General features: G+C 44.2%; 1 protein-coding gene across 4 annotated transcripts in view; it reads right to left on the bottom strand.

The window, feature by feature from the left end:
- DIS3L2 (DIS3 like 3'-5' exoribonuclease 2) overlaps positions 1 to 15,690 on the bottom strand; it is a 190,669-nt gene that overhangs the window by 158,341 nt on the left and 16,638 nt on the right. For 3 of the 4 annotated variants that reach the window (XM_065072824.1, XM_065072823.1, XM_065072825.1), the window contains 4 exons: positions 13,786 to 13,944; positions 13,342 to 13,484; positions 7,624 to 7,677; positions 3,400 to 3,501 (listed from right to left, as the gene is read on the bottom strand). In XM_065072824.1, the coding sequence (XP_064928896.1) occupies positions 3,400 to 3,501; positions 7,624 to 7,677; positions 13,342 to 13,484; positions 13,786 to 13,944 (458 nt within the window). Of the gene's footprint in view, positions 1 to 3,399; positions 3,502 to 7,623; positions 7,678 to 13,341; positions 13,485 to 13,785; positions 13,945 to 14,513; positions 14,735 to 15,690 lie in introns of all 4 variants that reach the window. The other variant, XM_065072826.1, reaches the window with a different exon arrangement.

A 15,690-nucleotide genomic window follows, 5' to 3' on the forward strand; every position in this document is an offset into this window, starting at 1 on the left:
ACCCTTTATCATGACGTTTTTCCAGAAGATAAAGGCACAAATTCAGGGAAGCCCTGCAGCTTGAAGTAAGGAGAGGACGGTCTAGCCGACTGCAGCGATACTCTGACTTCATTCGCTAAGAGTAGGTTAAGTACCTGGAAAAACAGTCTAAGTCAAATACCTTACTTTGCAAAAGCTAAATATTTGAAAGTTGCCATAGCACCTCAATATTCCCAAGACGTAACACAAGAGGACAGGAGAGGAACTTCTGAAATCCACCCTCTGAACGCGGTCACCATGAGGCACGAAGCCGACAGCCACCTTCTTCAGGAGGGCAAGGGAACAGATTTCAGGGACAAGGCGTCTCTCCCTCGAGCCGGTGGTGCCACACTGGAATCGTTGGCTCTCGATCAGAACTAACCGTAAGCACAGAAATATGAACTGGGCAAACTGAGCATCAGCAAGCAGCTCTCATGGAGGATGGATGAGCAAAGGCAGCTTGAAGACGGGACAGAATAAACACAGGGAGGACCATCCAAGCACTTGGTGCACATGCTGGAAGGAAGGACATGATGGTGAGAAATTCAAGCCTGATCAATTTCCCACCGCTGAGCCAGGAAGGGGAGGGCTGGAGGAAGAAAATACTGCTGTCTCTCTCAAGGAGGTACTACACACAGTATAGCCAGGCTTCTAGAGTATTTCACCATCTCCTTACATTTCATTGTGGCATTTATACCTGTGTAAGGTATCACCACTACGGATGCAGCAGAACACAGTATATCCCTGGATAAACTACTCTCCAGCCGGTATTTTTGCCACACAGGCACCTGACCCACAAAGTGACTCACTGGGTACAAGACAGCTCCTAACTTTTTCAACTCTTCAAGCAAACACACAGATTTCCCCATCTAAAAATCCATAGTTTTACCAGTCACAGGTTCTCACCCTTCCTCCCATTTACACACATAAATCAAACAGAGGTTCCAGCCAAGTCAAGTCCTGCCATTGCTGAGATGTAGCATTACAGTGTCCCATTCCATGACGAGGTCCATGGCAGGAATCACCTCCACCAGCAAGAGGAAAGTCTCCCCCAGAGCCCCCAGGGTCCTTGAACCTCAGCAGGTACAGACCCACGAGCAACTTCATCTTGTGCAAGACACGGGTCTATCAGCCAAAGACCCAGCTCAGCTCTTGGTGGAGCACAGACTAATGGGTTGGGAATAGTGAACCATAAAAACGATGCGCACGCACATCTCAATCCCAACAAACCAACAGGTACAGAGCCTGTAAAGTCTCCTCTGACAGCATCACTTACGCCATACATTTACATTTTTCAAGGAAATTATTGAAGCTGTTCAGCTTGTTCCAAAGGCCCAATGGGAAGGAGAAAACCCTCAAGATACTTATGTGGCAGCTTTGCAGCAGCATGAGACTAAACAAATGAAAAAACCTAAAATAGGTTGCAACAGTTTATCATTAATTAGTAGGGATTACTTGGCAGAATGCAATATCTTTCAGTGCAACTTAGTGGCACCTTTCCCAAAGAACTAATACAAACACAAGCACATAGCAAGAGATTCAGGGAACAGGGAAAAGGGATGTCATCGCTGATGGCAAGAAACAAAAAATGAGACTACATAGCACCTGTGTGGCTGAAAAACATGATTGGCGTGTCCAGCTACTTCATTTGGCAAGGTTAAATTCACCAAAGAAGAATCACAATCGCAGTACAAACAGCAAAGTCTTCTGAATTGTCTCCTTGCAGTCAGACACCACTTCTCCACCGGTTCTATTTATTACAGCGTTTGCCCAGGGCAGGGAGGATATTCTGAACCTTTCCTCTTGTATTCATAAAAGAGCATTACTATTAAACATAGGAAGGAATAAGGATATAAGAGAGAGAGAGGCTTTATCTTTGTTTAGAGCCAGATATAAATGGAAAACCACAGAGAAAGCTTCTAGCTCAGGCAACCTTTATCAAGACTACAAAGATGCCCTTGTGCTGGCAGGTCCTGGCAAAGGATCTAAGCACCCAAACGACTCAATTTTTCCAACTATATGAAATGGTCTAACATAAAAGATAATTTACGTCTATGGATTTAGTGATTCAAACATACAGTAATCATCACAGCTTTAGTGAACTCTGATTTGGACTCTCAAATAGCTATCAAAGGAATTTTGCTTTCACCCTCAAAATTGTTTTCAGAGGTTACAAAGATTGCAGCAGACCTCTTTCCTATGTTTGTATATAGATATCTTAGATCCCACTTATGATTGCCTTTTGCATAAGGTAGTTTAGCACCTACACGTGTCAATAAATACCTAGGTGGTTTACTCATTTTATGCATATTTAAGAGGAAGAAACAAGTTCTAATATGTTTCAAACTATCATTTCAATTACTGTTAGATTTGAATAGAGATGGTAGAAGTTCCAGCAAATGACCAGACTTAAGACTTTGCATTTGCAAGACTAAAATCACATAACTTCAATCAACAACAGGCAGAGAAGGCAGATACTTCAACTAAAAGGCATCAGCCCAAAGTTGTTCAGACCAGTTCACACACTGCTGGAATCATCCTCATTATTACTTTTGTCCCAAAGATACACCATAGTCTTTAAGTTCTCAATAAGAATTCAAAAATATGTTTGGAAAACAATTTCTGCCAGTTCTGTTGCACTTACGTGTAAAAACCTGTGTTACCGTAGCTTACATCTCCCAGCAACTAAAGCAGTATGGACCTTTTTTTTTGAATAGAAGTGTCAAAAGAAAACCCACAAACAAGATAAACCTATCCAGACGTTTGAAGGGGCTCTGAGATTGATCAGTGAAAGAAAAAAAAACCTAGAGAGAGTGATCTTAGTGAAATTCTCAGACATGAAAACGAAAAAAGGATTGTCCCACATTTGCATTGCTCCAGTCACTTCCCACGTTCTTCACTCATGTAAAGAAGGGTATTACCACAAGATCTGGAGCCGTGACAAGATAAGCTTTCCATGGACTGAAGACCCACAGATTAGAGAATTAATCATTACTAAAGCTTTGTGAACAGCTCTTGTTGAATATTTAAGCAACTGCAAACACCTACGAAGCTATCAAATGCCACAGCATGAAGACGGCTAAATAACAGATGCCAGAAGTCACCTCTGCCAGCCATGCTTTCAACCAGCCTTGTCATCGAGGCTGTGTGACTTCTCCACATAGTGGCAAAAAGGGCCATTCTGTGCAAAGAATAAGGTTTTAACATTTTAGGTATTGCTGCTTCCAAACACTGCAGTGGATAGAGTCCATCTACAGCAGCATAGGCTGCAATTTAGCTAACCTGATTTGTAGGAAATACTCTGTCTCAGGTCCTAAGTTGAGTGAATAAAACAGTAAAAAGCTCTTTCTGCCAAATCACAGAAAAATATACCGAACTCACCTTCCATTGCTCCTTGGGAAGCAGTTTCACTACCACGATGTCACCATTCAGGGCTCTGTTGCGAGCAACCACTCCATCAATAAAGATATCGCGAGTCCCATCCTAGTGAAAGAGGAAGAAAAATAAATGCCAGACCAAAACATATTAAATTACAGTTATTATGAGGTTTAGAACACTGTCCTCAAAAAAAACGCACACCCTGCCGAGACAAACATCCTGCACAGGTCGCGCACAGAAATGAAATGGATTTACCACATGCCCTTCAACAGGCAATACCTTTCAGCAAATAAACTCAAATAAGCTCCTTTGTATGTATGAGCCAGCATAGTAGTTCCACATTATTTATTCAAGAGAGACAAGCCTTCAAGACGTATCGTCTGCAGGCTCCGCTCAGCTCCTCTACGGCTGCTCTTGGGATGGGGAGAGAGTTCTCTGCAGCCACAGCTCCTCACCGGTTCAGTTCCCAACCCCAGCGCTCAAAGCTGCTGTTCAGAACACGTTTTCAAACCCATTGCTGCAAAATGCCCCATGCAGAGCTGGTGCTGCTGTCCTGGTGCGATGGGAAAGGTGGGACAAGGGATCAGCAGGTTGGTCTGTGAAGGTGGCCTGGAGAATGGCTGGGGATGCAGCCTCTTTTTTAAATGAGTTAACACCATATATTCTGCATTTGGCACAACCAGTGTTAGAAGAGGTTCAAGAAAATTATGACTACAGATGCCAACTGCAAGCCAGATGATCTTTTACTGTAACAGACATGCTAGGACACCTTCTCTCAATACTCTAGGTTAACAACCTTGCACAAGAGCCTCTCGTAATTGTACACACTATGATTATCCACCCCAGACATGTTTGGCATTCGGCTCATCTAGATTTAGCTTGAAAGATTTTCTTCATGGGCTGAATAAAGATGAACTTTCCTGAAGATGCCAACACAAAGGTTTTAGTTTTTAGGGGATTGCTAGTTTTGTCCTCTTTTTTTTGGCTAATTATTGACAGTGCTCTTGCTGCTGTCATTTGTTTCCCCATAATTCAGTAGATGAAAAATTTCATGTGTCTGTTTACACGCCATGAACACACTAAATAAGGTGAGCAGTTAGTATCAACATGAGCAGTCAACATAGCTTTTCTAGAGAGATCTATCCTTGCATGGTTCTGAGGCACAACAAAAGAGGATGAGTTTCTTTGGATTAGTATTTCATTGTCTTTCGATGAAAAAAGGAGCCTCACAAGAATTAAAATCTTAATTGCAACTTCAGTCACTTCTCAGATACACAACCCTGAGTCTCTTATGCTTGAGTAAATCCAATCAGAACTACCAGTGTGCTCAGTCTCCAAGAAAAACTTCTTTTATAACCTGAAAACACGAAGCCCTAATATCACATAAATATCTTACTCTGCTTAGATACCAAAACAATAAAACGGCAGGACCTTGCCATGATGTGAAACTACAGACATCCTCCAAGAGACCAAATTACTCTTAGAAAGAAAAGCAGCAGCAGCTCAACAGCTGTGTGAAAGCTGCCTCCCATGACTAGATGCAGAAAAATTGCAAAGCCTCTTGGACCAACATAATTCAAATTGGAAACTGTTCTTTTCACAAAGCCAGATTTTTTACACATGGTCTTATTCCTCAGTTCTCCCCACCCTCCCTCTTCTGCCCCAACTCTTTACCTAAACACACTACACACATTAAAAGTTCAAAGTCACTTTTTTAAGGAAAATGTCTGCACTATTTTTGTCTGTACACGTAGTTGCTCTGCGCTGCAGGACACAGTCTGGCATTCATAATTTGTTTGTTCTACACTTTTTCCCTTTTCTCCTACATTCAAGAAAACACAAGGCAGCCCCTTTTCCCCAGCCCTGCAAAGGTGCCTGGTGGGTCACACCGCCCAGTTAAAGCTGTATCTCCATACTCTGCAAGGGCCTTGTCTTGAATTACAGCCACTCTCAAACAATACACCCACATATATACAATTAAACATGTGTACACACACCTATTTTACAGCAGTTAGTTTCAATACGTGCACACAAGCTGTAAATGTGTATTTGCCATCAGCTTTGTTTTCTCTCCAGTACAAAACACTTCTGTGTCTAGAGCTCCAGACTCCTGATTTTTAGATGAACTTAAGCATTTCCAAGAACACTTGTGCATCCCACTTTTTCCTTCAGTGTCCCCAGCTCCGCACAGCTGGCACTTTAGATTACCAGTCCAATTAAAATGGCACCGAACCACGACAGAACAAAATCACTTGCAAAGCCTTAACTGCCCCCAAGGTGCATATAGAATGGTTCTGAGGCTTCTGCAGCCCCCTCCAGGGAACACGGGGCTTTTACTGCTCCGTGGCCACCTGTGAGCACCACCAGCAGTGCTCTCCATCCCCTGCAGTGTTTTCATCTGCTCTGGATGTGTCTTCCAGAAGCCCAGCACGCTCACTCCATCACTCACGCTCAGCAGTATCGTTCTTCACATTGACAACGCCGGCATTTCCAACCACGCCACTGTGCGCAGGGAGGACACAAGACGTGAGGCAGAGATTTAAATGCCTGGGTCCATTCTCTGGGCAGCTTTTGAGAGAAAGGCCCTGGGCATTCTCCTCAACCCCTCACGCCACAATGTGATGAGCAGACAGAGCACATTTGCAGCAAGAAACCCCCTGGGACTTCTGGTGTTAGAAGGTGAACAGCTGTGGCATTTGAACTGCATGAAGCCACAGCCAAGAAGAGAAAGGGATACAGTGCCCTAGTCAACAGCAGGAGACAATGGGAGATTTTTCACAGCTGCAGCTCTTGCAGCATCTGGCAATGATGGGAAGTCCTGCAGAACACGAGGGCTGCAAACGCTCCATTACAGCAAATAACGTTATATAAAGGACATCCTCCCTAAAACACTTGTCTTAAAGTGAGGTTTGTGTCCACACCAGCCAGTGTCACCTTCATCCAGGTGTTGATTCAGCTTGTTATAAGGGAACCAGACTGGTTCTGGTATTCAGCTCCACAAAGGGCAGGAAAGTAGAAAGATAGCTGAGATAACAACCTCGCCTAACCCCCCTTAGTGTACATATTCTGCATGCAGAACAGCGAGCAATCGACTGCACTCGGCAACAGCTGGACACTGGGGGTGATTAACAGTAAATTAACTGGACTAATGTTCAGTTATACTCATGTGAGTAGCTGGGTTTCTCATTTCACCTTGCATTCTTTAATTTCAGATAATATGTATAACAGCTCACACTTAGCACACCTACAAGGACACCCGTAAAGTGAAAACCTGTGATTCTTCATTACACACACAGTGCCGCTCTGCTGATGTACCCAAGAGCTGTTCTCTATTTCTTCCTATAGTTAATCTTGATCTACTTTGTGCACCCCCGGCCTTCCTCCACCCCTGTAACACCGGCCTTCTCTAACGAAGCGGGCTCCAAACCATCCCAAATCAACAACGTGAACTGACAACACCACAAATTTCGAGATTTTCAATCCAAGCCCCAAAACAATAGCGCTGTCAGCAGCAGGGACAACAGAGTCAGTGTTTCAGTGTCTCGGGGCAGGCTCTGCCTTCTCTCCCCCGCACCATCAAAACATCTCAATATGAAACTCTCTCTCATTGACGGCAACATTTTGACGACGTTGGTTCCAGATAAAAAGCCTTGGCTGTGCCAGCTGTGAGGTCACCACCCCTACTGGAAGCCCCCGAAATCGCAAGAGCCCTTCTTTTCTGTCAAAATAAGAGGCACAAGCCAGTCCCATGTGACAGAAGCACATCCCAAGCCAACCGAGATACAGTTCGTGCAAAAGCGGGCACATGAAAAGGAATCACGCATATTATTTCTGGAATGACTTTTCAAATTAGCTCATGCAGCAGATCGAAATGGAGAGCATATTTGTTTAGGGAAGATTAACTTAAATCAGTGGAAAATCTATAAAACCTCTGCAGCCATAAACCAAGGGTTTCCGATTACACTAGCTGGTGGTCCTCAAACCTGAACTCAGCTGGCTTCTGTGAGACCCCGAAGTATCCCCAATTTCTCCACAAGCTAAGTAAGTAGTTCTTTGAGGTATGAAAAAGCTGGATTTGTTTGGAAATATTTGATTTAAAAGAAAATCTAGATCACTTTCATTTATTCCGACTCAATTCACCTCTGAGTGACCTTCCGTGCACAGCATAACTCCTACCTTAATGCACCTTCACTTATGAACTTTAAAGCAATATACAATTACACTTACTGGAGATGGAATGAAGGCTTCATGGTACTTCTTCGGATTTATTCTTAAGGGTCCCTTAAAAAAAAAAGTAGAAAAGGAGAAAGATTATGCCTGAATCTTATTAATTTTATATAACATCAGTTAAATTAGAGAGCTGTGGGTAATATATCTACTCAGAAACAGCAGATACATCTAAATTTCCATTATACATTTCAAGTCTTGACAACTTAGCATTCAAGCAATTTCCAGCCAAAAGGCAGTTCCATGATAGACTTAAGCTGATCTGCTGCAGCCTGTCATCGAAGAGATGTTGAGTCATTACTTGTTGCTGCTACTGGGTGATCTGTTTCCTTCACACATTTTCTGCTGAGCATCTACCCACTACGTTAACAAACAGAGACAATAGAAACGGCTTGTTTTGCTCTGTTTTGGAAAAGCAGAGTGTTGGTTTTGCTTATTTTGGAGGGCGGGGGGAAAGAGGAAAAGCTGACCTGCCGAGCTCGCATGGCAGCAGGTACCAGGCTCGGGGGGCTCTGGCTGCTTAGGCTGTTCCTGCAAACAGACAGTAGCAGGAACTCTGTGATAAAGAACATTTCCAAAGAAGAATCAAAAGGAAATTCCAAAAAACAAACATTTAAAGCCTACAGGATTAAATTCTGTTTAAAGTCAAGCTATCTTAAATACATTTGGAACTCTATGGTTATCTATTTCTGCTTCATCTGCCAACTCAAAGCTCAAGTCACCTGCAGCAAATTCGTATCACCCCTCCAAAGTAAACCAACCAGTTGTGCTGCTCATGCTCTGCTCCATCAAGAAAAAGGCAGAAAGGACTCACAGGCTACGTAATGGTGCCATTCCCATCCCAAGAGGGGCCTGGGAATTCTGATTCAAGCGACTGCAGTTAAAACTGCATTGGATTCTTACGGAAGCACTACGAGGAATCTGCCTTCAGACAGGCTTCTGCTTTGGGCTGAAACTGTGAAACTTTCTCCGCTTGTGTATTTGAAACAACGCTGGCCAATTTGTTACATGACCAGATTCCATCTGTTTGTACTTCTGTGTTAGGCAATCATAGGAACCTCTCACAGGAATTGCTTCCTTAAAAATTTACTGCGGCGTATAATTTTTTTATGTATTCTGGGAAACACTCAGACGATAGGAAAATAAGGCTGATTACATGTGGAAGTTTTGCTGCCTTGAAGAAGAATGTGCAGATTTATGAAGGTTTTCCATTGTTTTTGTTTGCTCGAGTTTGGAAATACCACCACCATGCATTCTATATTCTTCAGGCATTACTTGAGTACTTCGCTGCGATGGATTATTTTGTGCCTTATGTAACTAGTATTAATGAGCACATTACCCACAAAACCCAGGACAACAGCACGAAAACAAAGACAACCTACTGGGAGCAACCCTGGGGATACTTCATGATGAGGCAAAGTGAGAGCAAACTTGCTGTCACCAGCCTCTAAAAGCACTGGTACCCACTGATGAAAAACTCCCAATGGTCTTTTTTCTCCCCTTATTTCCCAGAATCAGCCATCAAAAACAATGCGCTGTTAGTAAAGGAAGCTGCTACAGAGGGAAAGGAAAATAATGAAGAGGCACGGTTGCTCTGCTTGACGACGAGTCAAACAATTCCCATACCAGCATCTAGCAGATGAGGGGATATCCTGCGCTACTCTGCAGAATCCCCTTGAATAGTTTGGGACAGCTGTCAATCAGCCAGGTGCAAATGTGCATTATGCGCGTGAAAAATCAGGAGTTTCGTCCATGGCCCAGAAGGCGCCGGAGCAGCTACAGGCACATGGATGCCCAGCTCCAGCAAACACACAGAGGAGCAAAGCGTCAGCATGTTTACCGGGCATTGTTTCTCTACATTTTATATGCAGCACCTAATTATGATCAGCATGAGGATTCTTACATCAAGCAGCACTAAAATACTTCAGCTCCCTCCTTTAAGCAAGGAGCTCCCAAAATTTATCTTAGAAAGCAGATGGGCCCTATTATCTGTGCCTATGAAAATGCTATTTACGATGTTGTACATTTCACGCTGTGATATCATATCTGGAACCAGTCACTCTCCCCATCTGCAATGAACAACTGTTCTCATATGTGTATTAGGGGGTGAGGATCTGGCTGCGGAGTCTCATGATGTCACACTAATGTTGTATTATTTTACAATACATTGCACATAATAGCTTCTATATTTATCAGTGTTTTTATGTCAGTAGGACCTTTGTTTTGAAAGGGAAGACAAAGGTTTGCAGGAAGGTTTCTAAAACACTTTCTGATGATTCAAGTCAGCTCCACACATACTTGCCAAAATAGTTTCCAACCTTATTGAGCTTCCCCAGCAAGATAGAGAAGGGTCATGATTTTTCAAGCTGCTCTGCTAGAACCGCAGCAGGCAACACTCAGACTGAACTTCAAGCATCTCAAATCAAGCAGTTCATAACAGCTATCACAACACTTACGCCTAGATTTGCTTGTACGTATGATATACCAAAAAATGTCAGGGTTCAAGCATCTGCTTGCTATCAAGGCCACCTTTTAAAAAAGAATCTATGAAAATCAGGGAAACCCCAGCCTTCACGCCCACAAAAGAAGAGCTTTCCAAGGAAAAACACCCTCTTCGCAGCGAGGCAGGTTCTGCACCTCCGTACGCCGCGCTCTCGCTCCGCTGCGCCCAGCAGCCCTGCAGGGAGGGTCTGGGCGACACTGGAGCTGAGGAGCAGACACGAGTTTCTGGCGGGTGCTTCACAAGATGATTACGGTCCTTTGGGTCAACGTTCCTTAATACATAATCTGACTTCATCTGTTGTGCATCGCCAACACCGTCCGCTTACATAACTACGCAGAAGTTATTCCATCTTGTTTGCCTTCAGACTGGCCGACGTGATTCCAGCCAACCTGAGACGCCTGGAGTTTGCTCACCGCAGGCAGCTTTGCTGGGGGGGAAGCGGGAATTCTGCGCTCCCCGAAGCACCTGAGCTCGGATCCCTTTCCCTTCAGAAGGACACTGCTGCACACATCGCGGGATTAAACGAAGCCAGGAGTCCCGCAGGGCGCACTTCTCCACGCCGCTGATCAAAAACTGAGTTATGTCAGATACAGTACCAGAAGCCATTAAGACTAATATTATTGGCAGACATCAGCACCCATAAAGATAAGACTTTTGTTCTTCCTGATCTAGGAGTGCTTAATCTTCATGGCACTTGTGTTTTATCTGAGCGATCTCCACGTCTGCCGGTAGTTTCGGTGGATTGGACTTTCAGGAGCACTTAGTTGCGTAGCTGCATTGCCAGAGTCTAGCGACATCCTCAGAGTTCACGATAGGGTCTCTTCTCTCCAACAGATCTCTCAAGATCTCACACAAATATATGCAGATCCAATGTTTCCATGATGCTCCAGGGGACGGCCCTTGCTCAGAGAGTCACACTTCTGTCTGGCTAGCACTCAAGTTTGCTCAGGACCACCAGATTCAGACCAATAGCTTTGTTCTCCTCTTCCACAGGCTCTTGTGGAGCATGTTTGTAGGTTACTATGCCAGACCAACACCCTGCTTTTGGAGATTAACACAACAGGTGTTTATTCACTATGTCTCTTGCCATTGCACAGAACAGTGCTGAGTATTTGTCCATTCACTAGAGTTGCTTTCAGGATCTCATCTGTCCTGGTTGAGACTGCAATGATGAATGGTCTTGGTGAGATCATAAGGATGAATGAGCTAACGATGAGAGATACTGAGCTGGGATGCTCATGATCTGAGACTCAGCCCTAAATGATTAAGTCCGGCTTCTACTGCTTCCCTGAGATGTGGAACTGGATGAAAGAAAAACAGATACAGCCTAAGAGAGCACGTATGACTCTTCCAGTTACGCAGCACATGACCTGGAGTAGACACTACGCATTTACAAGAATTAGGGATTCTTCTGCCAGAGAGCATGCAATCACAGGTCCTCCGAGACTCAGCATTTCAATGGGATTCTCAGGTAGTAGTCATAGTCTGGTTTGTCTCATCTGCAGCTGCACTCGACCTCAGCGGCAGTTTACACACACTGCACTTAATGCTATCAGGCTGCGTTACCAAAAACAGACTCCTGAAGATAAGGCAGAAGCTGTAGTTGCTGCTATATGTTGCTGCAGCCATGGGGGGAAAGTCACAGCTTGAGGCTCTGATTTCTTCCCTCACCATTTGCTTCCCATTGTGAATGTCCACAACAGTCATGTGAAGGTCTCAGCAGCCCAGTGGACCACTCTGATCATCAGCAGGGATGTGCCACATAGTCTTTTTTGTGAAAGCTAAGAGCTCATCAGGTTGGTCTTCAGGACGGAATCGGGCAATCATATATGGAATCCTCATTACAGCTCCAGAAATTACACCATTATATCACTAAACAAGAATTACTATACAATTATAACAAGAAATCAGACAAAAAGTGAGGTGATGCCATTTGCAACTTCAATGTGGTGATAAAAGTATCATCACCTCATCAGCATTACAACACTAATTAAATGGCAATGCAGCAGTTGTGTGTTTGGGTAAACGATGCCTCAGCTTGAGTGTCTCTCATGCCCTCACTGACTTCCACCTGCCTTTTTTCCCCAGCCAGACTGATCTCACTGGGACACCAGGCGTGTCCAGAACAACATTACAGCACGTTGAGGACAGTACTACAGCAGTGGTCCTAGGACACCGTCCTCTTCTACATCTCAGTGAACCTCAGCCCTGCCTGCTTTTATGCAAAACTCTTTAAGATCCAGCTGCCCACACAAATGGCGGGTCCACCCACACACTTTGCTAAATATTCAGAGAACTGCTGCCTAACTATGGCTGCAGTTTTGCTGCTCCAAATGGAAGCACAAAGTCCAATCTTTGATCTTTAGAATCAGTAAAACGAGAACATGCTTGCTGCTAGCTGTTCAAGGCAAATAACCATACACATACATGCAAATTATTTTCTGTACCTTGATGGGCTCTTCAGCTCCAGCCTTACCTCAGTAAATCACACACTGTCATCAGTGGCTGGATCAGCCCTAGGACCTCAGGGAGTGCAAAGCAAACCAAGGGTCCAGTACCACTGCCTGGCCATTTGATATTAATTTAACCAGTTGTAGTATAGTTTATAACAAGCTATTGCAATGTCCTGGTAGGCACAGCACTATGAGACCCCAGGGACCACAGCATTACCTGCGCTATCACTCTCCCTTTACTTTTTGTTGAGGAAGACTTCCGGGAAGACTTGATAGATTGAAAAAAAGAAGAACAGACTGGACGCAGAGGCGTCTGCACCTCATTGCTGATGACTAATGAACAACTTTGTGAGGAATATCAGCAAGAAGTATCTTGCAAAGGGCATTCATTTCTACTTAAACTGACAAACACAGAGGCCGCCAGCATCTGCTGTGTTTTTGAGCATCATTTGTAAAAGCAAGTGTCTCCACAATAATGACTACCATGGCTAGCAGAACATCCAAACAGAATTCTGCAATTCATCACGATCGTGGAATTTTACAGAACACGCAATCAAACCCAAAACTATACTTTAGCTGAACGGAAAAGATTTCATTGCATTTCTAGAACCTTCTGAGAAAGGGAAAGAAAATCTTCCTGTAGTATCTAGAAGCAGTACATCAATTCCCTGTCATGCAACCAGCTGACACTGATTTCCAGAAATGGCCTGTGATTTCCACAGGCTTATCACAAGAGCATGGGTGGTGTTATGTTCCAGGCACCTGAATCAGCTCTCCCCTTTTCAGTCCTGCTGAAACATCTTCTTTTGACATGTAGGCTTCGAATATACTCTTCCTCCTCCCTCGAGTGGGTTTATTTCGATTCTTCCTATCACCTGATGTTGGGACAGCAGCATAGGATCCTCCTGCAAACAAAAATTCATAAGTGTTATCTTGCCCATAGAACTTGTCTACGTATCTTAACAGCAGCTGTACGGAGGCTTTGCATCCAAACTTGAACTTCTGAGAACAGTTTGCCTAGAAATACTGGCACCCAACTTCAGAGCACCGAAAAGCCTGGAATAATCACATTTTACAAATAATCAACAGTCTTTTACAGCTCATTTTAGAGTTAAGAGCATTCATCCCAGCCCATCTTTTAACAGCGCTGAGCACATGCTTCAAGGCAGCTTATTCCTGAAGCATGTACACACTCTGCTTTAATACCTCTGGGAGTTCCCAGTTGTCTAGGGCTTATTCTGCTGTCTGAATTGTTCATTGTTTCTGTCTGTGATTCAGAGAGTTGCCTCTTCCTATCGAAGTTCTGGGGACTTCTTGCAGATTCCGAGTTGTTTCTGGTCCTTGCAAACCCTCTCCTTTCTGGACCTGAAATCAAACACAGGTTTGAAATAACAGGGGAAGGAAGAGAAACCCCATTGCCAGCTTGTGGTCCTGCTGAAACTCATGGTCTGCAGTACTTCAGTACAAGGCACAACTGAGAGACATGCTCTTCAACCAAAAGAAATGATGTCTTCATTAGTTCATTTGCAATCTATTGGCTCTTTGTGCCTCTTAATCCACCACTGACTTCTTTTAGTATAAATAAAACTCTGGAAATTACGGTACTAAAGTTAGATACAACCCTTCCAAAATCCTGGGAAATTCATTAGAGCATATAAAATGTGAAATCGTTAAACTGTTTCCAAAACTTCCACCCCATTAAGCCCCCAAGTAGTGAGAAAATATAACTTCCCTACAACTTAATTAAGAAGTTCAGGAATCACGGAGGACAAAAAACCCAAAAAATCTCAGCAATCCACTCTGGACTAATTAACTTTTGAGCTACCAGAGGCAGCACAGTACACGATGACACCACAAAGAAACGCCGAGGCTCCAAACGTCCCGCCTGCTCAGAACAGGCCACGATCACACGAAAATATCCTGCAAAGACTCACCCCCTCCTTCCCTGCCATCACCTCAGCCCCTTCCCTACAGCCAGGAGAGCGAGCAGCGGCTTCCAAAGCGTGTGCCAACGCTGTTCCACGGATCAGCACATTGGAATGCAAGCCCGCGCCGCGCAGCTGCCCTCTTGGCCCTCCACCTGGATACCGAACATGTCATCACAGCTTTGCCTTCCAGCCCCTCCTGGCTACGCGCCCCGGCTCCGAGCTTGTACCTGCAAGTCAGAAAATGCGAGATGCCAACTTATTTGCCATGGGGCTATCCAAGTTACAAGGCAATTTTTTTAATTATTTAATGTATGGTATCGTTCACAAATGAAATCACAGATTGCTCACTGAAGCAGTGAGTTTAAAAAAAGTTTAAAAAGCTGTACTTAAGCGGAGATCTTCAAAAATATGATACCATAAGAGAAAACTGCTACTTTACCCAACTTCCATATATAATAATAGGCAAATCAGCAGGAGGAGGGAGGAATCCTCCTAATTCAGGAGAGGAGACACCAAGAAAGGCAGAGCGACAACTTGAGGTGCTGGCTCAGCCCAGGAGGAGATTAAATGACCCATGAGTGTCCCCAAACGGGACACTGAAATGAAGAGAGGGCTGCTGTGTTCAGTGACAATAAGGGCAATGTCATTTGGCCTCTTTCTAAATCATCAAGCTTTTCATAGTCCGCCCGTGCTTTCAGAGACGAGACTGTCCCAGGGAGGCTGCAGCTGTAACACAGCAAGAGCACAAATGTAGGTTTCAACCGAAGCGAATGAGGCAATATAACCTGTATGGACCACACGGTGAGACGGAACCGTTAGTAAAATTAACCGATTCGCAAATGCCCAATGAACTGATTTGCAAACGCCCCAAGGGTGAAGAGATTAAGTTCAAAACCAACGAAAGTAAAAGGACTGGAGAGATCTGGGCAGAACAGCTTTTGAATTGGCACCAGAGACATTTTGGTGAAGGAATCTGACTTAAACTGCAATAGGTGGGGATCTTGGGCACACTATTAAAAGAGCAAGGCATTAGGCTGATCACCCAGAGAGGTCACGCAATCTGCTTTGTTGGAGGTTCTTAAAAATAGGTGAGACGGACGTCTGCCAGAATTGGTCTGAAAGGACTAGTTTTTTCCTTGAGGAAGTGAAATGGGTTACACGAGCTTGTAAGGCCCTCTAAAGC

This window comes from Columba livia, chromosome 9, assembly GCF_036013475.1.
Source record: "Columba livia isolate bColLiv1 breed racing homer chromosome 9, bColLiv1.pat.W.v2, whole genome shotgun sequence".
NCBI lineage: Eukaryota > Metazoa > Chordata > Aves > Columbiformes > Columbidae > Columba > Columba livia.